The sequence below is a fragment of the Batrachochytrium dendrobatidis genome (genome assembly GCF_000203795.2).
Source record: "Batrachochytrium dendrobatidis JAM81 unplaced genomic scaffold BATDEscaffold_6, whole genome shotgun sequence".
NCBI lineage: Eukaryota > Fungi > Chytridiomycota > Chytridiomycetes > Rhizophydiales > Batrachochytrium > Batrachochytrium dendrobatidis.
This window is the reverse complement of record NW_006281104.1, coordinates 503,983-525,473: the sequence shown is the minus strand read 5'-3', so window position 1 is coordinate 525,473 and position 21,491 is coordinate 503,983. Positions and strand designations below refer to the sequence as shown.

Sequence of the window (21,491 nt, the reverse complement as noted above, 5' to 3'; positions counted from 1 at the left end):
TTTTCAAATAAAGTTTTTAAATCTTTCATGTTCACTCGACGGAATGCATTGAAATGCGCAGACATGAACTGAAGATTTGAGTTTACCAGCCGAGATTTGCTTTTCCAGGTTTTAGAAACACTCGAGTTTAGCATGACAGACACGAGTATCAAGACAGGCAATCGTCATAATAATAAAGGCGATGGAATAAAAAACAGGAAGCCTGTGCCAGATGTCAACAGCAACACTCGATATCCATCTGAGCCATTCCAACGCTCAGCTCAACTGAATTCCAAAGATGCAACCACGCCAGGAACTCAGATTAGACAGCTTGTTGTGCTGTTGATAGTGTTGTTAGGCACTCATGCTGCTGGTTTATTTTTGTTCAAGGAGGGATACTTGCTAACTAGACTGGAGTTGGAGCAGACAAGTACATGCCAATCTCATTCACCCTGGACTGCTAGAGTAGATTCAACATCTGGTTCAAACACTTCAACTCCATCCTCTAGCAATGATCATACCAATGACGATGCCTTTCGTTCTACTCGGCAACTCGAGTCATGCTGGCCTAAACCCAGATACGAACGAGCATTGTTGATCCTCATCGATGCTTTACGGTTCGACTTTATCGCTTACGATGAATCTCTCAAACCATCAGAAACTCCACATTATATCAACAAGATGCCAACTATTCATCATTTACTCAAGACACAACCTACACATGCACTGCTGTTTCGTGGTTTGGCTGATCCGCCCACCACGACATTGCAACGACTCATGGCACTCATGACAGGTGCGTTACCCACTCTCGTGGATGCTGGAAGTAATTTTGCCAGCACTGCTATCAAGGAGGACAACTTTATTCGCCATTTGCAAGCGTATGCCGCTCAAGGAATACTGAATAAGACTGTGATGACTATGGGTGACGATACTTGGGAGGGTTTGTTTCCAAACATGCTGAACGAAACCTTTTCGTATCCGTCATTCGATGTATGGGATCTACACACTGTAGATCTGGCTGTTAAACGGCATCTGTTTCCTATTTTAGATGCTACAATGAAAGCTAATTCCAATTCCAAATCCAAGGCTCAAGATTGGAAATCAGATGATCACGATAAATGGACATCTTGGGGGCTTTTGATTGCACATTTTCTTGGTGTTGACCATGCTGGGCATCGGTATGGTCCTGGTCATCCAGCCATGGGCGACAAGCTTGTAGAAATGGATCAAATGCTCCAGCGTGTAATCGATATTGTAGATGAAAACACGCTTGTTATTGTCATGGGCGACCACGGAATGGACAACAAGGGTGATCACGGTGGTGACAGTGATAACGAACTTGATGCAGCTATGTTTTTATACAGCAAAGTCCCATTAATGGATGCAGACGGTGGCGATACAAGTTCTAGTGATGACAAAACCGTGAATACTGAGCCATACCGTGTACTCTATGATGCGATTTCTCAAGTCGATCAAGCAGGGTTGGAAGGCAGTCATCCATTTGGCTATTGGCAGGGACACCGATGTATTTCCCAAATCGATTTTGTCTCGACTGTTTCTATGCTTATGGGTGTTCCTATTCCATTTGGAAACCTTGGAACTGTTATCCCAGAAGTATTTTTCTGGAGTGGCGACTATCTGACTGATCAGGATAGCAGCGATTCATTTTTATCAACACAGATGAGGAATACCCGATCTTGGTGGAATGGGCTTGTTGGATCGGACAAGGGAAATGCATCAGCAGCTCAAGAATCGGCATCACAACATTCAGAATACAAAATCCAACCACTAGAACATTTATTGGCAGTCATGCGTGCCAATGCTCAACAGATCCATGCATATATTGCAGCGTATGGAGAAAGGCGCAAGGACGCACAGACTTCATTTGCTGACACCTTGCATATGTTTACCAAAGCCGAATCTCTATTTTCAGATCTTTCTACCTTTCAAGACATGTCTAAAAATCCGAAAGAATATCAGCAGAACTTGATTGCATGTTATGTGGCATATACCAAGTATACACGTTCTACCTTGATTATTGCACGAAAGATCTGGTCCCGGTTTGAATCGGTATTGATGATTATGGGCGTGGTTATCATTTTGATGAGCATTTTAACAACCTGCGCTCTTGTGGCTCAATTGATTGGATGTAATTTTAGCGGAGATGTATTTGTGGCCATTAAGCTTGGAAAACTATTTGGAAGTTTTATTGTTTTTGGGCTGATTGGTTTTGGTAGTTTTATTCGAGCTGCAACGCATCCAGAAGAAGATCCAATGACTTTAATTATTCATCGTGGCCATGAGATTTTGTTTTTTGGAATGATTGGACTGATTGTTTCGTTGGCTTGGCAAATATATCATCTGCCAGTATCCCAAACAGTTGCTTTAGCAGACTCGAGCAAGAAACAATTTTCCAAACTTGGTTTGCATAGCAATAGTGGTATCTTGTCTAATCAACTTGTACCTGGTATAGTCGCAATAGTATTATGTATTATGTATGCTGGGTGTGCTGGATCTGATAGCTTTACCATTTTTGAGGACCATGTTTTGCTTCATTTTCTGCAGTTTTACTCAATCACAAGTACACTATGGATACTAGTATCTCAAAAAATTGACTGTTCCACCAGACGCCTGCTTGTTATTCGATCCTTTGTAGGATTTGTGCTTATAAGAGCTATTCATGGATCTACCATATGTCGGCCAGACCAAGGTCCATTCTGTGTCCCTACATTCAATGCATCTTCTACATCATCCATCACTGCTTATCATACACCAATCATACTTTTTGGTGTAGTTATTGCAGTAATCTGGGTATTTCAATACATACTTGAGCGAGAACGCGCCGCTGTCAATGGTTCATCTACTGGTCTTGCAGCGGATAGTATATACTGTAGCGTGACTGTTTTTTCAACGTATATATTTCCTATTAGTGTAGCATTGTCCTATATTTACTGGCTTTTTGATACAATTGAAGCACACAATTCATTCATACATCCTGCAATGCAATCGGTTAAATATTATATAGCCGGTGCTTTTTGGTGTACAATTCCTCTATCGCTATGGTACATTTGTATTTGGCCATGGATTACATCTAGATCTTTTCATGCTCCTACTTTGTCAAAAGGTGATTTTACAAACACTGCATCAGAAAATGCTGTCAATCGCGATCAACCAACACAGCAGTCACTCACCAATGCATCAGGACAATTATATCTGTGCTTTGCTGCCTTTGTATACGTCCACCTTGGATTCTTTCAAAAACCAATGGGTGGAGTAGTTTTTGGACTTGGGTTTGTACAAATTCTATGTTTGGCAGACACTACTGCAGTTTGGCGCTATGCTGAACAAGTTCAGCTCAAGCGTGCGCCGGTAAAACCTAAACTCGACGCGGATGTCTTTGACAAATCGATTCAAACGCATCAAACTATGGTTGATTGTGATAAAGAAATGGTGCCAAACCACAATTTCTATGGACTATATCTTTTGCATATGGTGATGTTACTTTTATGGAGCCAGAAGCTGTTTTTTTCTACCGGTCATCAAAACGCTCTACCAACGATACAATACGAAGTAGGATTTGTTGGTCTTTCAAAAGTGAATTGGATTTTATCTCCTTTTTTCATTGGGCTAAACACGTTTGGTGGGTCTATTTTGTCTGCAGCCTCTGTTCCATTATTTGTTTTGTTAGGACAGCATACCAAGGATGCGTCACTTGAAAAACGACAGTTTACTTTGAAGCGAATAGCATTTCAGCTTGTATTTGTAACCGTGGTTTATTTTGGAGTCATGTCAGCTCTCGAGTTGGCAAGTGCAACGGCATTTGCTGGATGGTTCCAGAAGCATTCTCAGGCGTGGCGAGTGTGGGGACCCAAATTTATATTTTTTTCTATGAGCCATGTTGGTGCATGTGTGATGGGTATTTTAGGATTGATTTATATTTCATATATAGGACTAATAAATTAGTGACATGAAGTTTAAACTACCCATTTTACGTATATCGCGATTGAGTTGAGATGGATGCCAACCAGACTAAGATCAAAGAATAAACCGAGTCAAATATATAATAGAGTTTTGAGTGAATCAAGTGTGACATGACAATATGTCAAGGTAACAATTTGGTACGTTTTTCATCGAGTCTCAAAATGTCGACTGTTTGGAGAATGGTATTTCTCTAGTGCACTAGAAATAAAGCAACACACTAAGGAGCATATCAAATTTTTCAATACAGACACTTGGGTATATATGCATTTGTCTAGTAAGATAGATGATTTAGTCTGACTGTTTTAAGCAAACCAAGTCCATGGACTCCAAATCCATTTATTGTTGTATAATGACGTATGTATTGCCTCCTAGATCCAATTATTGAGATACGTTCCTAATTTGAACCATAGGTGATCCAAACCTTGATTCCAGTTGATCCCTTCTTGTCCACATAAAATGATTTACCATAATCCACATACACACCACCGACATTTGCAATGGAACCAGCTTCAAGTTTGCCATAATCGACAGATTGTTTGACCGATCGCGGACCCTTTCTGCCCTTGGAAGTGATTTTGAAACCAATAATCTTGCCAATCGGTGTGCCTTGAGCTAGAGCTGTGATAGGTTGAATCATATGACGGGTAAGTACGTTTGGGAATGGAATATCTGTGACTTGTTTAGAATCTGAGCTTGCGGATGGGTGTGCAGCAGTGTCAGATTGACTAATAGATTTAACGGATTCTGCAAATTTAGCAGATTTTATTGCGATTGGATTCAAGAATGGATCAACTGCACCAAGTGGTTTCTTGTGAAATGGAGACATTACTTGCAAGTGAGTGTTGTGCAGTTTGTGTGGTGCAGGTCCCTTGGATGAGATTGGACATGGTTGATGTAATGTAAGTTGAGAGTTTAACATGACAAGATCAGTACGAATCAAGACTCGAAAACATGCATGAATGAGTAGATACCTTGTAAGCCATTTTGGAAATGGTTTTCAGAAACTCTGTATAGCTCGTTCCTTTGCCCAGACTCATAATCTTTGATGGTGAATGTAAAAACAACGAATATTTGGTCAAGTGTGAAATCGAGTCACGTGTTATTGAAGGTATGTTTGAATTAGTAATTGAATACGATTCAAGTTGTAGCATTGACACTCCATTCATGTCGATATTCAATCAAATGATGATCATGATGTTCAAATCCAAGAATCATATCATCAATATACTACATTGATGTGACAGATTTTATTTTAAATTACTGTGAGCAAGAACACATCAAATTGGTCGAGTAAATTCTCGAGTGGAATTCAGTTTAAAGAATTCAACGGGTCCACGCGGACGAATATTTCTATTTATAATCAACTTTTGAAGTTTACTTGGTGTTACGTTTGACTGAATTCAATGCTAAGAGCTCCTGCTTCCAGGAAAGCACTCAAGGCTGAAAAAGAGCAGCAGGCTCAAGCTGCTGTTGAAAAGAAACCTGAACATACTAGAAGCACTGGTATCGATCTATCTCCTATCGTTGAGCCTCGTCAAGGATTTATTGTATTGGCATGGAGTTTATTATGGATGGTTGTTCTGTTGGCTGTTGGTCTGTATTTGGTTGCAGTGGGTGGGAATATGTTGCCATTTGATGGTAGTAATCTATCTGCATCAGCGAAGCCTACTGCTGTTCAAGATTCAGCTCCTATGAGTCTTTCCGAATGTGCTGCCAAAGCAGCTTCTCTGATTGCTAATAATAAACCCTCATTGCCTGCCCTTCCCTGTCTAACTCATCAACAGTTTGAGCGTCTGCTGATCGTTACGTTTGATAGTGATACTTTAGTGCCCAAGACCCAATCTGCTGGATCTGGCGTTCTGCCCTTTCATCAACTTCCCTCTGTTCAATCCTCGGTCAACTCCAATGGATTTCTATACAATATTGAGCCTCAACCTATTCACTCTTCCCGTGATGCTGTAGTTAGTGCATTGACGGGTGTGCATGCCCGCATGATCGAATCTTTGCAGCGCATCGTTGTACCCTCATTTCCACATGACAGTGTTGTTGCCCAGATGGCTGATAGTCTTACTGCTCGTCGTAGTGTGATCCCTACTTCTGATGAGGAAGAGGAAGATGAGCCCAAACCCAGTGTTGCGTACGTGCCCGAATGTTATGGTGACGGTGGTTGGTCAACGCTATTTCCGTCTGCATTTTTTGATTGCGAGTCCACTAATATTACGCCGCGTGTATTGCATCGCTTGCGATCATCCACTTTCTCGTTGCTCGCCGTGCATTTGACGCTCAGACATTTGGATCAAAAGTCAGGTCTAGATGGTTTTTTGCACACTGCCCTTCCACTGATTGATGAACAAACACTTGCAGTTGTTATTCATCACTCGCCTCAGGGATCATATGCGCTGCTTCACAGTGGCCGCTTTGATCGTCAAGTCAAAGATAATAATATTAAAAAGCTCACACAATCGTACAAGGACAAGAGTAACCCATCTCAGATTGCTTTGGAAGACATTGCTCCAACTCTTTCTGTTTTGTTTGGATTGCCTATTCCTGTATCCAACGAAGGCGTCGTTATTCCCGAGATGATAGTTCACGGCTCTAATGGACAGTACTACCAAAAACTAACATCTTTACGTGTTAGTCTTCGCCACAATGCCGAGCAGTTAAATACGTTGACTAGACGCAAGCTTTCTGATGAAAAACAGGAGACTTACAAGGATGTACTGGCTCTTGGAGCAACGACTTCCCAAATCTACCGCTCTGCCGATCATCCTGTTCATTTTAAGGCTATGCATGAGGATTGCAAGATGGACTATCGCATGTCTAAAATCCTATCAAAACTAGTTCAAACCACTTACACTGAGATCAAGGCAGTTCTGATTGTTCTTGGCTTTATTGTGATCATTGGTGCAACTACTCTTGCTTTGATTCAAACAGTGGTTTATTTCAATGATGATCCCAAAATCCCTGACGAAGTAGTGCTTATGGCTGTTAGTATTGGCTCGCTTGGCGGATTCTTTGGTGGTCTGACTAAATCTATTGACATGCTGATTCCTGCCTACTCAATTAACATTCATCCATACCACGAGGGTATTTTTTGTGGATCTATGCTGCTTATACTTGTTGTTTCACTGCTGCGCATCAAAGATTTGATTTTCCCAAACCCTCTGTCTGCCGTGCCCATAGCAGGCGCACCTAGCTTACCATTTGGCATATTTTCATTCAACGGTCTGCTTGCAGGTGTAACTCTTGCACTACTTTTTGCATCTCCATTCGCCCACAATCTTGGTTTAGGTTTAACTGAGCGTGACGTCGTGTTATATGGATTGCAGGTGTTTGCACTGCTACTGTTTATAAATGCATTTTTTGTATCTAATACTGAGCACCGCGATTCGCTAGTCAAAACAACACTTCTTTTCATTGTGCTATTGCGTATCGGTCTGGTATTTGATTTCGAAACATCTCCGCTATTTAGCAATCCCAGCCATCAAATCTCCACCATGGTTATCCCCGCAGCTGTTGCTGCCATCAATTTTGTACTTGCGTTTGTTTTCACTTATGTTGTTCGTCGCACTATGTACAGCTCTGACAATCTGCACTCTAGTGGTGCTGTCATCAGTGGTGTACTGGTTCCATTTGGTCTTTTTGTTTCTGCCTTTTACTGGATGCTTGAAACCTTGCATATTTTCCCTGGTGTAATGACTCTCAAAATCAGCGATACCCTCAATTTTGTGCAGTATTGGACCTGTAAACTCGGATTCATGTCAACTAGTGTTACGAGTATGTACGTGTGGGGAACAGATCCCAGCACTATTGGTATGGAAGTAACTGACAATAATGCTACCAAGAGAAGCCAAGTGTTTTCTCCCGAAGAAGCCAAAACCGAAAAGACTTCAGGAAAAACCATCTTTTTCCGCGGCATTGCCAACGGTATTGGTTCCAGCTATTTCTCTTTCTTTTTGTCAGTCTATATGGCTCTCAATTATTTGCAAGTTTCTGTCGGCAGTGCTGCGTTGACCGTATCCATTTTACAGATCTGTGCATTGCTTGAAATGTATCATTTTTGGCGCGACAAGGCCGAGGCTGCTTCATGGTGCACACTCTTCAAATTTAGTAGCAGCTCGAAACAAGGTAAATCAGCATCTAGATCGAGTCGTGGTCCATTTAAACCAGCCATCGGCGGCACACCCGCTTCACCCAGGTCCAGTGTAAACTCTAATAGTCCTCGAACATCTGTTGTATCCGACTCTTCTGATGCTCAAGACGTGAGTCGTAGTCTTCGCGCAGTCTTTGCAGATCCATATCTAACCACAGCATTTATGGGTATCCTTACACTGCTTATCCGATACGTGGCAATTGCTTCAGCACAACATTCCTCATACGAGTTACTCTCCCGTCAACTTCCTTCTGATGCCTCGCTTGGTTTTGGTGGTGTAAAAATAGCTCGTTCAACTTCAGTAAAAACATCCATGGCGCTTTATCTTGAAATGGCAGCTTCAACAGCTGTGATGATTGCTCGAGTGTATGGACCCAATCTCATTCTAGGTAGTTTGGCACCTGCACTATTTGTTTTATGGAAGCGTCCCTGTCTCAGAGGAGGTGAATCTCGATTACTTCGCGAGCTTTCATTTGCATTGACAGTACGGTTTGGAGTGATTGCGGGTGTTTTACTATTGGGTGAAATTTTCGGACTGATGGTATCGGCTTCTACTGTAAGTGGTACTGGAAACAAGTTGGATATCTTGAACGCTTGGGACACACAAGCACAAGTGCTTGTCGTTCGTGCTATGGGTACCATGATTGAAGGGTTAGCTGCCGTGATTTCAGTGTTTGTTGTTTGGATGGCAATGAATGGGTATGCTGGGTTCCAGCGCAAGATGAAAAAGTTTGGTATTCTTGAATAAACTTGTTTTGATCCAATCTTGCTTCATCTACTGTAGATTGCATACGTGTATCTGTAGCAGGTCCACATAAAATAAACCAAGGATTGAATGCATGTTCAAAATAGCATTCACATCATAGTCTAGTCCATTCCGTACTTGTTCAATCAAATACAGCAGGGATGAGTTTAGAGGTCGACTGTTATATGAACGTTGCGTTTATTGAAAAAGCAATGTAGTTTCCAATGGGGAAGCGTACCGAGTATTTAACCATTGTTTATTCCAAGAGTGACTGCAAGATACAAGTGTTCCATTTTACATGAATACGGCCGTAAATGTATGAAGCTCGAATCTGAAAACTATACACTCAGCATTGAATTATAATACCCAACGCCAATAAAAACAACTGATTTGAATACTAAAGAAATAATGTTATATTTGATTATTCCTTGACAAAAAGACCCTTTTCGGAAACGTAGATACCGTCCAAAAACTTTCGGATATCCTTGTTTTTGACAAGCACAGACTGCTGGATGGAAGCAGCAGACTGAGAGACGTTCTGAATATCGTTTCCGATCAAAACAATCTCGTCCTTGGTAGAGGTCACATCGACGGTGACACCATCAAGCATGGGAATACGACGAGTATTCTTGTCGCCGAGGAAGTTACGGATCTCAATCAGCTTCTTGTCGTCAGCAATATTGGCATTGATGGGAAAATGAGCATAGACAAAACGCATCTTGTACTCGAAGCCCTTTGTGACACCCTTGATCATGTTTTCAACATGCGAGCAGATGGTACGGATGCAAGCAACGTGCTTGCGACCACCGTGCCAAACTCGGACACGGAGCTTTTCCTTGGAAAGGCGGGTGATATCCATCTGGACATGTTTGAAGGCCTTGGTGAGTTCACCACGGGGACCCTTGACGGTGAATACACGGGCGGCAACGTTGAGAGTCACTACAATGTTTTATAGAGCATTCAAGAATGAGCAATGGATTGGAGAATACATCAGTCCAGATTGTCAACACAACTACAATATCGTACCTTCCGATGGGATGGTGATTTCTTGTTCTTGGGAGATGGACTTCATTGCTGAGATGAAACCGCCTAATTAACCAATTGAAAGTAGAATGAGAACATTGAGTGATAAACGAGCAAGTTAGTCAAACGTTCCAGATTGAAAAACACCATTCACATCTTGAACAATGAAATCGATTTGAATGCATCCACAATGGATTGAGTTGAAATCGGTCATGCTCAAATCAATGTGCAATCTCAAAGATACAACTTGTTGTAGCTTCAAACTAGACAGTCTATAAAAGGGATTGCTCTAAAGCACTTTGTCGTCAACAAGACACTCATTGCAGTCCCAGGTCCAAAGTCATCATTGATTCAAGAACCAAGTCAATAGACTGGGCAATCAGTATTAAAGATGAAGTACTCGAGACTGGGGTGATGCTGGATTGATCGAGGTTTCAAAGTGTAGTAGATGTGTAGACTAGTCCAAGAATTACTGGCTGTAGTTTAGGTTGAGACATGTGTGATCTGCAGTAGTCTTGTACAAGACAGATGAGCCAAAGTCGAGTGGTCAACACCACTGGTTCAATCATCAATGCATATAGAATCCATGCATGCATTAGAAGGTGAGCATGCATGAATGCATGCATGCTCGAGTGTGTATTCATCAGTGGATGGATGCGTACGCATCCACAAGTCAATCGACAAGTCAGTCGATATTCTCCTACCTGAGTGATGCAAATGTAAAGTGTTAAAAATCAAAAAATCAAAATTGCGCGACTTGGCTCAGTTTCAAATCTTCAACTCAATTCAATATGCAGATTCCTTTATTCAATGTTTGGTATAAAATCCCAATTTCATTTGGAATGCAACCTATTCACGCTTCAAGTCGGAATAAAACTAGTCAAGACAAGTGACTAGATTCAGCCCAATACACTGCTGATCGTGGCCAGCATTTCCCGACTTGCTGCCGCATAATCCACCTCTTTAGCCTCAACAATCGTCAGTCTCGTCTTCTTGGCATCTTGATACATTTCTGCTTTGGCCCGAACGTCAAACACATACTCTTGGTATATTGCCTGCTCAATGATACGATCAAACTCATCCTTGTCCGTGTCAACCAATTTCTGCATCTCATTGGCAGTTTTTCCCAAAACCTTTTCGACCGTTTCGTTGAATGCCTGAAGCCATGTTTGGCCTGTGTAGTCTGAAACACTAAAAGATGTAATGTATCGATAAACTGGATGAGGATAGTTGGAGTCGCACTTTTCGCATCGCCATTCAGATCCAATTTCAACAACTTTCTTATTTCTGCAAGCTTCGTTGGGACAAGCTGGGTACCATAAATTCTCCCGTTTGGCAAACGAAATAAATGCTCTTAGTGAAACATAGTCGGGCTAATGATCGATAGTTTCATCATGAGCACTCGAAATCATATACGGCAACTCAAATCTGCTGGGTTTCAGTAAAATCATGTCGAGATTTACCTTTTCACCATTGCCAAGATTGGCATCCTGAATCTGTTGAATGGTCTTGAGGTTGCTATGTGTTGAATTACCACTAGTAACACCAGAACTACTTTTAGAATAAGTATGAAAATCTATGCTTGACGCCTTGGCATCAAACCAGCCACGAAGACGAAAAGCATCTTGCATAGTTGGGTTCAAGGTCAGAGTAGACGACATAGCTACTGACAGTGTGCGTCCTCCAAAATCACCAACTCGAGCATTTTTGATGCCAATCACTGGATTATCAGAATGCTCAAACGTTTCTGCTTGGCTTCCCCAAAGGGTCAAGCGAACCAGCCAGCCCGATTCATCCACAATATTCAAATCTCGCTTTTTGAGCTAAATATACATGAAAAACAACACATTTATTAACAATCCAAAAACATGTAAATATCAAAAAGTACATTACCTTGTTGTTTGCCTTGGTGGTGATCTCGCTCACGGGGAAACATTCCTTGACCACTGCAAGGATATCAATCACTGCATCTTTTTCCACCTCGAGCAAACGGTCAAGAGTTAAAGCATTGTACTTGATTTGAGGAATAGATTTAGGATCATTACACTGAAAATAGTTTAAAAGTCGACGTTTTTGGTCAGTTCAAGCAGAATCAATTTCATACATTTAGAAACATCAATCTTACAACAGTGATGCTTGTATGAGGATCGATTGTCATTTCATAATCATGGCCGCCCTTGTTAAAAGCTGGATTAGAAACCTTGATCATGGCTTTGGAAATGACATAGGCTTGACCTTCTTGAATGCTTTCATAAAACATATCCACAGCCTCGTTAAATCCAGTGCATCTGATATCACCCGAGTCATCACTAATAGTAAAGTTGAAGAGACGGCCTTCGCGGCCAGCCTTGTTCCATGTACGAACAGATCCTTTGTTGATAATAACACCCTTGATTGTCCACTTGTTTTGATATGGATTAAGAGTTTTGATGGCAAAATATGGACCTGCGGTATCTCCATTGTTAACAGTAGAAGCGCCGCCCCCATAAGGCATATTGCTGCTACCACTACCAGATAAAGCAGATCTACCCGCCTGCTGGTTGTAATTGGATGGTAATGCCATGGGTTGCTGTCCCTGTTGCCGAGAAAAGGAGGATGTGGGTAAGGCAGGAGCATGTTGTTGTCCGAATGTAGATGCACTACCAACTGCTGGCGCGTGTGTAGCTGCATTAGGATCTGTAACAGTATTACCATCCAAACTCACAGGATTTCCAACTCGTTGAATAGTATCATTGAATGGAGTCAAATTTTCCAATGCAAGAATAATTAAAATACTAATCATAAATGAAATTAGATGTCAAGTTGGTAATCTGCAAAGCCACCTTTGATGTTCTCAGACAGCATGTTGAATATCAACAAAAAGCAAACTCACCGCTTGGATGAAACAGTGTTACAAATATACTTTTGTAGTTTAATGATTCCAAACTTGGTGATGCTTCCAGAACTAACCAATTCATTCAGCTGTGATGCGATCATGGCTGAATCATACTAAAAGTAAGTTCCATGACAAATCGGACAGTATGGACTAATAGTGCAGAATCAAACTTACATTGAATATAGTTGACTCCGTCCGAAATCATCAGTCTGATGAGCAAAGCAGTTTAGAGGGCCGGAATAAAAATGTCCGAAATTCCAACAATGAAATGGAATGGTTGATGCCAGACCAGATCGTTTGTACAGATTCACAGGCTAAACATTAGAGCACATACAAGACATGACATTATAAAGACAATGAATTGCAAGCAGAGCTGTAGTGAAGAGTGCAATAGAACAGCCAATTTGGCAGTTCAATACAATCGTCTCATGAGTTGGTCAAACCATTTGCAATCCAACTCATGATTATAAATAAACCATTTATCACTTGTAACAGCTCTCCTCAATGCAGTCATATAAACCAATCCAATCCAACAGCACAATATACCTGTATCGCTCCATGCCAGGCTGACCTTGTCCATTGGGTACTTTCTTGATATTAAGCACTTGAACAATGGCTTCAGGATAAGCAGTGCCCTCTGGCAACTCATTGTTGGACTGAAAGATTCCAGTGCTGAGAGAAATCTCTGGTTGTGGATTCATGACTGTTGTGTAAAGTCAACTCGCCAATTTCAAGATTCTCAAATTTCAATAAATCTCGCTTTAACCAATCTCTACGCTTCAGCAACGGTTGAATTGCTATTCATTTACAAATGTCTTACAAGAGTTTAATTATAACAAAATATCAAACCAGGATTGTATTGGTCCAAAAAAGGTCAAGAGTAAGAATTTCATCCCAGTCTTGGTCAATAGATTCGATCCTTTGTCTGATGCTTATAAAGATATCAATAGTGTATTATGCGTAAACTGCTATGACCGACGGCCCTGTAGCATACCCAAAGGTACATTGTCTTCATCTTCATCTTGGGTACTATCGCTCGTATTCGATATAGGCTTTTGAAGCATCGTTGTCAAGGGAGGAGAACCTGAACGTTTGAGTTGATTCCATACACCAGATCTTGATGTATTAGATGGTGCAGAGGAACGAGACTGACTCATACCGTGTCGTCCAGAAATCATGCCATTCCCTACATGATTCAATTTAGACTTTGCTGATCCAGTGGTTTCTAAAGACTGCATCGCAGATTTATCACCGCTACTTCTCTCATCTTCATCGTCTGCTTCTTCACCATCGCTATCACTTTGACCGCCATCTCCATTTGCTTTAGCACTGGCGTGATCTAGCTGTGCATTTGCAGTTTCCTTGTCAGGGTTCAAGGTGGTTTGCGTTGAATATGATTTTGTCCTGGAAGATTTGTCAAGTTCAGATAATGTGCTGCTTCCATTGAGTTGCAGTTGAGAAGATTCACCATAACTACCACTAAACATAGTATCATTGGCAAATACAGAAGAAGCAGGCTGTGGGATAAATTTAGACCCAACAGCGAGCTGACCCGCTGATTGCATGTCAATCAGTGGCTGTTGAGGTGTAGAAGAATATGACATGTCAGTTTGGCCATCATACATTTCTTGTTGGCTTTGCATGTGTTCCTGCTGCTGTTGATGTCGCATGCGACGGCGACTCCCTCCTTTACGCAAACCGCGCACACGAGGTCCGCGACGTTTCAGCGTCACATCCGCATGCACACTCAAGATATACATCATTAGATTAGAGATTGCCACCTGATGTTCCAACGGCCGCCCTAGCTGTGCTAGCTTCATATGCGATAGTTTGTAAATATTCTTTTCATCATCAGATGGTAATCTGCCACCAGACCACTCATAACCACTATTGGATAGTACAGATCCATCTCCAGTACCATATTCGCCATTTAAAGAATCTTGTGGGTATGGGTTCCAATCATGATCATATGGATTGTTATCATTGCTAAACGTATCCACGTCTTTCACGACGGATTTGCTTTTCTTGGGATAAAGTACATCCTTGATCCAATTCCATGGCTTATTACTGGGTTCTTTGGATGCATGTTTTGGTTTGGTAGAGGTGGATGAGCGGTCTGTAGAAGTCCTTGAAGCTGTAGGATTTGCTGAGGATGATTGAGAATTTGCTGTACTCGTCTTGTCAACACTATGCTTTGATTTGACAAAAGAATGAAAAGAAGATTCTAAAAGTAATGCAAGTGAAGATGATTTTTGAAACTCGCCAATAGGTTTGCGTTCCAGTTCGCCCAAATCTAAACTCTTGGACGAGGTGAGAAGTCGAGGGGTATTTCCAGCATCATATTTAAGTGCTGGTAACAAAGAAAAAGTTGGTGAAACAGATTCTGATGAAGATTCGGATGATTCGGATGAATCTGAGGCATCGTCGGAATAACTATCATTAAAGTTTTTAAAGTCAGAGGATTCTATTGGACCAAGAAGTGATTTGGTTGAGGGATGGGTCAAGTCAGCATGCACCACTGTAGGCGTTACAGCAGCAAACGCTTTTTTGGTTTGACGACGACGTGCAGTGCCTTCTGGAGGAATAGATGCCAGGTCAAGCGAATCGGTTGTAGGAGATAGCATGAATGCATTGACAGCCATCGACTCTGAAGCCAATGTTGTAGACTGAAGCGATGGCATAGGATCAACGTCTTGTGAAACTTCTGCAAAGGCAGGATCAGCAATCTCAGACTTTTGTGTAGATTGATCCTTGTCTGTATGCTTTTCATCATCTGATACCTTGAGAGTATCAGAAACATTGCTCGTATCAGGGCTAGAGTCTGAAAAAGTCTTTCGTGACGGATCATTTGCAAATAAACCACGCCTCAGATTACGACTACGATACACATGAGAACGAAGTAGTTTTTCCGACTTTGGGCTCGTGTTGAGATTGCTAGATAACGAGGCAGAATGGTCCGTGGAGAGCTGTGGTTGAATCAAATCACCCTCTGAAAACTCGTCAAAAATGGGCAACACATTTTTTGGGTTTGTATCATTAGTTTCCAAATCCGTATCGAGCGTGTTGGTATAGCTATCATTATCACTGAGGCTAGTAAAACGGTTCTGATTACCATGCATAGTATTGGAATGAGCAACCATGTCAAAACTGATGTGTTTGGGTGATGCAGCAGTAATATTGATATGACGCTCAGCAAACGATTTGGTTCGTTTGAATGAATTCTTTTTTTTCAAAGTAACTGGACTGGCAACAATCGAGTGAACTGTAACATCTGTATTCTCACGAGTCAGCACCCATTTCTTAAAATCACTAAGCTCTTCCTCGGAAGCAACAGGAGAAATAGACGGATTCCAGTCTGTTAAATGTTTGGGCGGAGAGGAAGATGGGGATCGAATGGTACGAGGAGAGGTTAAAAGCCTTCCTCTGTAGTTAGGACTGGTGCTACTGCTAATTCTAACAGGCCTTGGCATGGACATATGTGACGATGGTATACTGGCGCTTAGTGAAAGCTGATGGGGAAAAGGCACTGGAATATTCACTGGGGATGATGTCGCATGCATGCTAGATTGCCGTATATTACTAGGCATGGCAGTTGTACTAGATGCAAGAGACTGATCGTGTACAAGATCCTGTGGTGTCCAAGATTCGAATTCCATCAAAGGAGAAATCTGTACTAAAGGCAGTTGTATGGATGAACCTGAGCCACCAGAGGTAGTGATACCAGGCGCGGTAGCGGAAATCAATTGAGATGAAGAAGTTGTAGAATTATGGGTAATGTTTGAAGTAGTCAAAGTTTCTGGTGCTACAGATACTGCCAAAGTCGAAACAAGCATAGGCGAGTCGAGTAACAATGGTATTCCTAAAGGAGCAGTAGCAGCTATACTGGACGATGTCGATGACATAAACATCATATGTGACTGAGGAATAATGGATGACGCAGCACAAGTCGATAACGGTGACCATATAGATGTTGGAGGCGGAATAGATATAGATGATGATAAATCAAATGGTTGATCGACCAGTAAAACGGGTAGCATAGACATTGATGTAGTTGCGCTGGTATTACAAGGCAGTGATGGTTTAGCGTGATTCAAGGATTCAAATTTGGCACGACTTGAGCCAGTATTAGATAAACTCGGATCCGCAGCCACTGTGGAAAAATGGTTCAATGATGGTGCAAGTGAAGATGAAAGCAATGGTGGAATGGACTTTTCAATGCTTGTATTTTCTGAGTGGGATGTTGTGGATACGGAAGAAACCGGGTAAGTGAGGAGTTCAGACACAGGAGAAGGATCTGAATTGGACTTGGCAGTAGTAACAGCAGAAATAGTGATAGGCGACTGTTGTTTGGAATCAACATTCTGTGTAGAAAGCAAAGTCTTGATTTTCAAATTTACATGATTCGATACTTGGTTAGTTACATGTACAACGCAAGAGTCCAACATAGTGTCGCATTGATAAATAATTACCTTGACAGAGTGATCAAGTGAGTCCAATGGTGCAGATGATACGATGGATGGATTGAAAGGTTCAAGAGTGCGAGTGACATTAGATGGAGGAATGGTGGTAGTAAGCGATGACGATGCCAAGGAACGTAAAGAAGGATTGCTTTCAGGAAGCAACTTGCTTGAGGATGGTATGGAGGGATCAATGTGACCAAGGCTGTAATCAGAGCCGAAGCTTTTGATGTTGGTATGAGATTGCTTCATCTTGGACGATCCAAACAGACGCTTTTCAAACCCAGAAGTCTTGGCAGACGATGTTGATTGATATGACAATGCAGAGTGGTTGGATTCTACTGATGTTCTTCCTACTGTAAAGTTGTCAGAATGGGTTGTGGCTGTTTGATGATCTGCAAGACCAGTATGAGGCGGTTGATTGATATATTCAGGCTCATTCAGCTCATCAATGCCTGCCAACTCTGGATGATCAGCTATAGTCTTGCGGGATGAGAATATGCTCATGACCTTGGATGATATGCGTTTAGCCAAAGACTGCGAGCGACCAGAGTCTGAACGAGTTTTATTATAAATGCTGCCATTGCTTGATGTACTTGAGCGAGAGCTTGAACGGTTGTTATTGTTGTAAATGCGATGAGAGTTAGTGCCAAGCATTGAGTTGTAGTTCGTATCTAAACCAATGCCCGTCACACTGATGCCGACAGTATCCGATGATGGTGTTTGAGTTGCGAGAGAATGTGATTGTTCTAATAAAAGTTGATGGGATGCAAGATAACCTCTAGTGGTAAGGTGAGGCTGTACAATGGATGTTGGCTTCTGTTCAGACTGTATGGATGGCATTGTCAATGATAGGGCTTTTCTGTTCACGCTGGGCACGCTTGACAGCGCGGGTTCAGCGCATCTCGCTCCATCAGAATCCAATGTCATGTTGGCAGAATCTGATGGTTGCGATGCGGGTTGTGGTATAGTTTGAATGATCTTGATGTGTTGATCCAGTTTTACATTAGTAGAACTGGAGAGTGTTTTTAGATGAATGGGTTTGGGCAACAGCGCTGGTGGTGTCAAGACCATTCCTGCTACAGATGATGGAATCACAACATTGGTGGTTGCTGCAATGCCGGCTTCCGAATCCAACTCTGTAATGGTCATCATTGGCTCTTTAATGTCATGACATAGACTTGATGATGATGGATTTGCTACTACTCCAAGCTTTTCTTGCGAGCCATTGTTTTTATATAGAATGCGATCACCTACAGTAGTGAGTGGTGCTATCATGGCATGTGTCTGATTGGCTTCTCTCATTGCTTGTGCTGCAATCGCCATACTCATGCCTGCTGCCATGGAAGAAACTCGTCGCGGTACTTGAATAGGTAGCTGGTTAGAACCGATACAAGGCAAGGGTGTGGACTCATAGGATGGCCCACTACTGCAAGTAGTATCAACACTCTCCTTGTTCTTATTCATATCAAAACTGCTTGTCTGCACAGTGGTCAGATTGGCATGACTCGTCTGCTTGAGTGTTTCGTCTGGTCTTGAGCCATTGCATAAAGGAATGGATGGAATAGGTCTGGTTGGCTCACCACTCCTACCGACTGCTGCTTTAGCTGAACTACTCTTTGGCTTGGGTGGAGTGAGTGGAGGTATTTGTATTAAACATGATGCAGTAGTAGTGTTGGTCTCCACAGATGTCTTGGAAGGACACTCATTGCTGCTGGATGTAGTAATGTCGTTCTGTTGGAATTCCATTGATGCAGTAGCAATAGATAACTGTTGTACAGATGGCTCTACCAATGTAGACATTCACTACCCTCGTAGCCTATATCGATGTGTTGCAAGGAATTGATATTTACTAGTGTTGAATAAGCTTCGCTTGAAACTGCATTTTTAATTCACAAATTGCTCTGCAATCATGGCTTAAAATGTTGCTGTTGATTCTCAATCAAAATCCTAATCTCAAACTACTTGCATTTTATTGAAATACAGACGATTTGGGTCCCCTCATATACCCATCAATCAATTGCCAAAAACTGTATACTACTGTTCCGTCAAGGTATCGTCTGGAACGATGAATCTATCAACACAACATGTAAACTATCACGTCTACCAATACATTCTAGATCACTCGCTTTAAAAAACTCACATTCAAGTTTTCAACATTCCATAATGAAGCCTGGCCTGGAGGTGGTTCGTCCACAAACTTGAGACTGAATCCCAATACTGGCGGTTTCATCCATTGCATCTCAAATCAGTATACCAAGTGTCAATCGGCTATATACAATAGATCAATACTCACCATTGTGGAAAATCTCTACTGGTTTTTCCCATTTCCATCCACGAAACTGCCATTCTTGACCCATTGTAATAACCGCCACAACACGGTCCCTATTGATTAGATCCGCAGTACTCTATTGATAAATCTTACAGTATGCCAAATACAATGTTTCAAGCCAAGTTGCATAGGCTCACCAATCATGCGGTCGAAGGGTTTCTACAGAATCCAGTACAAGAAACTTTTGATGTGCTCCAGGTGCAAGCTTCATTGGATCACGTTCCAAAGTAACATCCACAGGCTTGTTCTCTCCCCGATTACGATACGTGTCTGTAGGAATAAATCTGTTCAAACCATGGGTGAGTTTATATGCAACTTTTCAATATACTATCGAGTTGGATAAACATGGCATCATCCACCACTTATAAAATGCATAGCATATATACTTTTGATCAATCAAAAACTCTTTGACATTATAAAGTGTCAGTACAGACTGTGCTGCAGCAGGAACAATGATAATCGGCATAACTGAAATAGATTGGCCATTATTTTAAAAAAGAATATCAGCTCCACCAAACAACCAGCTATTTAAAAAACACTTTTAACAATCGCAAATATAACATACTTTCTTTGGCTTGCTTGGAAACGTGTTTTGCATGTTTTTGAGATGATTTTTTGATACTAGTTGGTGCCTGTTTAGTGTTTAGCGTCTTTTGCAAAGAGTTTTTGGCCGCAGCTAGATTAATGTAAATACAATAACATTCAGCATAGTGAAACTAGTGTAGGCTTTAATGTAGATCTTTTATCTTGGTAAAACATGGTATGTTGGCATATATACAGATTGACTACCTTGAGATGAGCGGACATCTTTTGCTCTAATAAACTTGTCATATGCCAACTTTTGGATATTAGCAAAATTCTGCAATTTAAAATACCACGTCGTTAGTTACCATGTCCATTACAACTCTTGTTGAATCCCAAGATTAGATGAATACAATTGACAAGATAAAGATTCCAAACCTTGGGTCCCGAAATAGACATGACTGATGCGGCTGTATTGACAGTTTTTTCCAAAACTTGCATTCGTTTGACTATCTCAAGATCCTAAGTATATCGAATGTCAAAAAACACAACTGTATACATGATGACAAGACTTTGTATCCGTTGAAATAACAAACCATCCGAGTTTCTTTAGTAACAAGCATGCGTTTTCGCTGAAGATCTCCAAGAAAAGCTTCCTGAGTAGTTGATGCAGACACTTTAAAATCATGATTAGACTAATCAGTAGATCCAGTATCCTCGATGAACACTTTTAGTATGATGCCATAACAGTCCATTCACTTTACCTTCAGCAGCACCAAGACTGTCAGATTTAGAAGGACCAGCAGGTCGCATATTTGCACTAGATTCAGTAGCACCAGCAAGATAATCCAGCAAGTCCTTTCGATCAATAAAAGACACTGGTGCAGCATCTCTTCCACTTGTTGATTTACCCAATAGTCGCAAGTAGCTAGGATGGTCCAGCTCTTTTTTCATGAAAAAGAACAGAACAGTCCAAATAGTATATTCTTTGTATCCAGATGCATCTGTGAGTTTGAAAATGGGGTTGCTGGATGTGGACGATAGGTTCAAGGTAACATGAGTAGCCAAGTCCATTTCAGATGTTGCCAGAGTGCCTTGCGCGTCGATCCAAAGACTGGGCTGAATGCCTGTTACATTGGCTTTCCGAAGTACTGTGACAAAGGGTTCAGACATGATTGTAGAGGGTGTATGCGTCCTATGGTCGCCAATAGATTGCTATCAGTCCTTTCCAAATATGAAATCAAACTTCAAATCTCGCCTACAAAATGAAATTATACCACGTGATTTATACTTACATTTGGTCATTGCTTCATATTGAGATTGATGTAGCTAGACAGCTGGTATAAACGTTATAATAATTTACTCATGGCTGAATTTAGTCTTTCCAACAATAGTATTAATACTAGACTTATTACACCAATTTC

At 41.4% G+C, this 21,491-nt stretch overlaps 7 protein-coding genes across 7 annotated transcripts; 2 read left to right on the top strand and 5 right to left on the bottom strand.

Moving 5' to 3' along the window:
* Positions 1-132: 132 nt before the first annotated feature.
* On the top strand, positions 133-3,942 carry BATDEDRAFT_11390 (uncharacterized protein; the record flags this gene model as incomplete). The annotated part of the gene is made up of 6 exons (XM_006678785.1): positions 133-444; positions 538-1,401; positions 1,495-1,606; positions 1,772-2,869; positions 2,915-3,372; positions 3,499-3,942. The coding sequence occupies 6 exons, from the start codon at positions 133-135 to the stop codon at positions 3,940-3,942; spliced, it is 3,288 nt and encodes a 1,095-aa protein (XP_006678848.1).
* A 412-nt stretch (positions 3,943-4,354) lies between these two features.
* On the bottom strand, positions 4,355-4,879 carry BATDEDRAFT_88914 (uncharacterized protein; the record flags this gene model as incomplete). The annotated part of the gene is made up of 1 exon (XM_006679124.1): positions 4,355-4,879. One exon carries the CDS (start codon positions 4,877-4,879, stop codon positions 4,355-4,357), a length of 525 nt encoding a protein of 174 aa, XP_006679187.1.
* Positions 4,880-5,354: 475 nt separating this feature from the next.
* Positions 5,355-8,875, top strand: BATDEDRAFT_88561 (uncharacterized protein). The gene has a single exon (XM_006679206.1). The coding sequence runs from the start codon at positions 5,364-5,366 to the stop codon at positions 8,859-8,861; it is 3,498 nt and encodes a 1,165-aa protein (XP_006679269.1). The 5' UTR covers positions 5,355-5,363; the 3' UTR covers positions 8,862-8,875.
* A 372-nt stretch (positions 8,876-9,247) lies between these two features.
* On the bottom strand, positions 9,248-9,948 carry BATDEDRAFT_88560 (uncharacterized protein). The gene is made up of 2 exons (XM_006679123.1): positions 9,885-9,948; positions 9,248-9,797 (listed from the first exon to the last, which is right to left on the bottom strand). Exons 1-2 carry the CDS (start codon positions 9,928-9,930, stop codon positions 9,280-9,282), a joined length of 564 nt encoding a protein of 187 aa, XP_006679186.1. The 5' UTR covers positions 9,931-9,948; the 3' UTR covers positions 9,248-9,279.
* Positions 9,949-10,663: 715 nt separating this feature from the next.
* On the bottom strand, positions 10,664-13,457 carry BATDEDRAFT_88559 (replication factor A subunit protein RFA1; the record flags this gene model as incomplete). Its single annotated transcript, XM_006679122.1, has 7 exons — positions 10,664-11,254; positions 11,345-11,704; positions 11,775-11,927; positions 12,007-12,655; positions 12,754-12,859; positions 12,931-12,965; positions 13,303-13,457. The coding sequence occupies 7 exons, from the start codon at positions 13,455-13,457 to the stop codon at positions 10,781-10,783; spliced, it is 1,932 nt and encodes a 643-aa protein (XP_006679185.1). The 3' UTR covers positions 10,664-10,780.
* A 267-nt stretch (positions 13,458-13,724) lies between these two features.
* BATDEDRAFT_88913 (uncharacterized protein) lies at positions 13,725-19,016 on the bottom strand (the record flags this gene model as incomplete). The annotated part of the gene is made up of 1 exon (XM_006679121.1): positions 13,725-19,016. One exon carries the CDS (start codon positions 19,014-19,016, stop codon positions 13,725-13,727), a length of 5,292 nt encoding a protein of 1,763 aa, XP_006679184.1.
* Positions 19,017-19,170: 154 nt separating this feature from the next.
* Positions 19,171-21,240, bottom strand: BATDEDRAFT_35087 (uncharacterized protein; the record flags this gene model as incomplete). The annotated part of the gene is made up of 10 exons (XM_006679039.1): positions 19,171-19,287; positions 19,357-19,433; positions 19,510-19,598; positions 19,683-19,829; positions 19,932-20,013; positions 20,111-20,221; positions 20,335-20,404; positions 20,506-20,589; positions 20,664-20,743; positions 20,832-21,240. The coding sequence occupies 10 exons, from the start codon at positions 21,238-21,240 to the stop codon at positions 19,186-19,188; spliced, it is 1,251 nt and encodes a 416-aa protein (XP_006679102.1). The 3' UTR covers positions 19,171-19,185.
* Between the last annotated feature and the right edge of the window lie 251 nt (positions 21,241-21,491).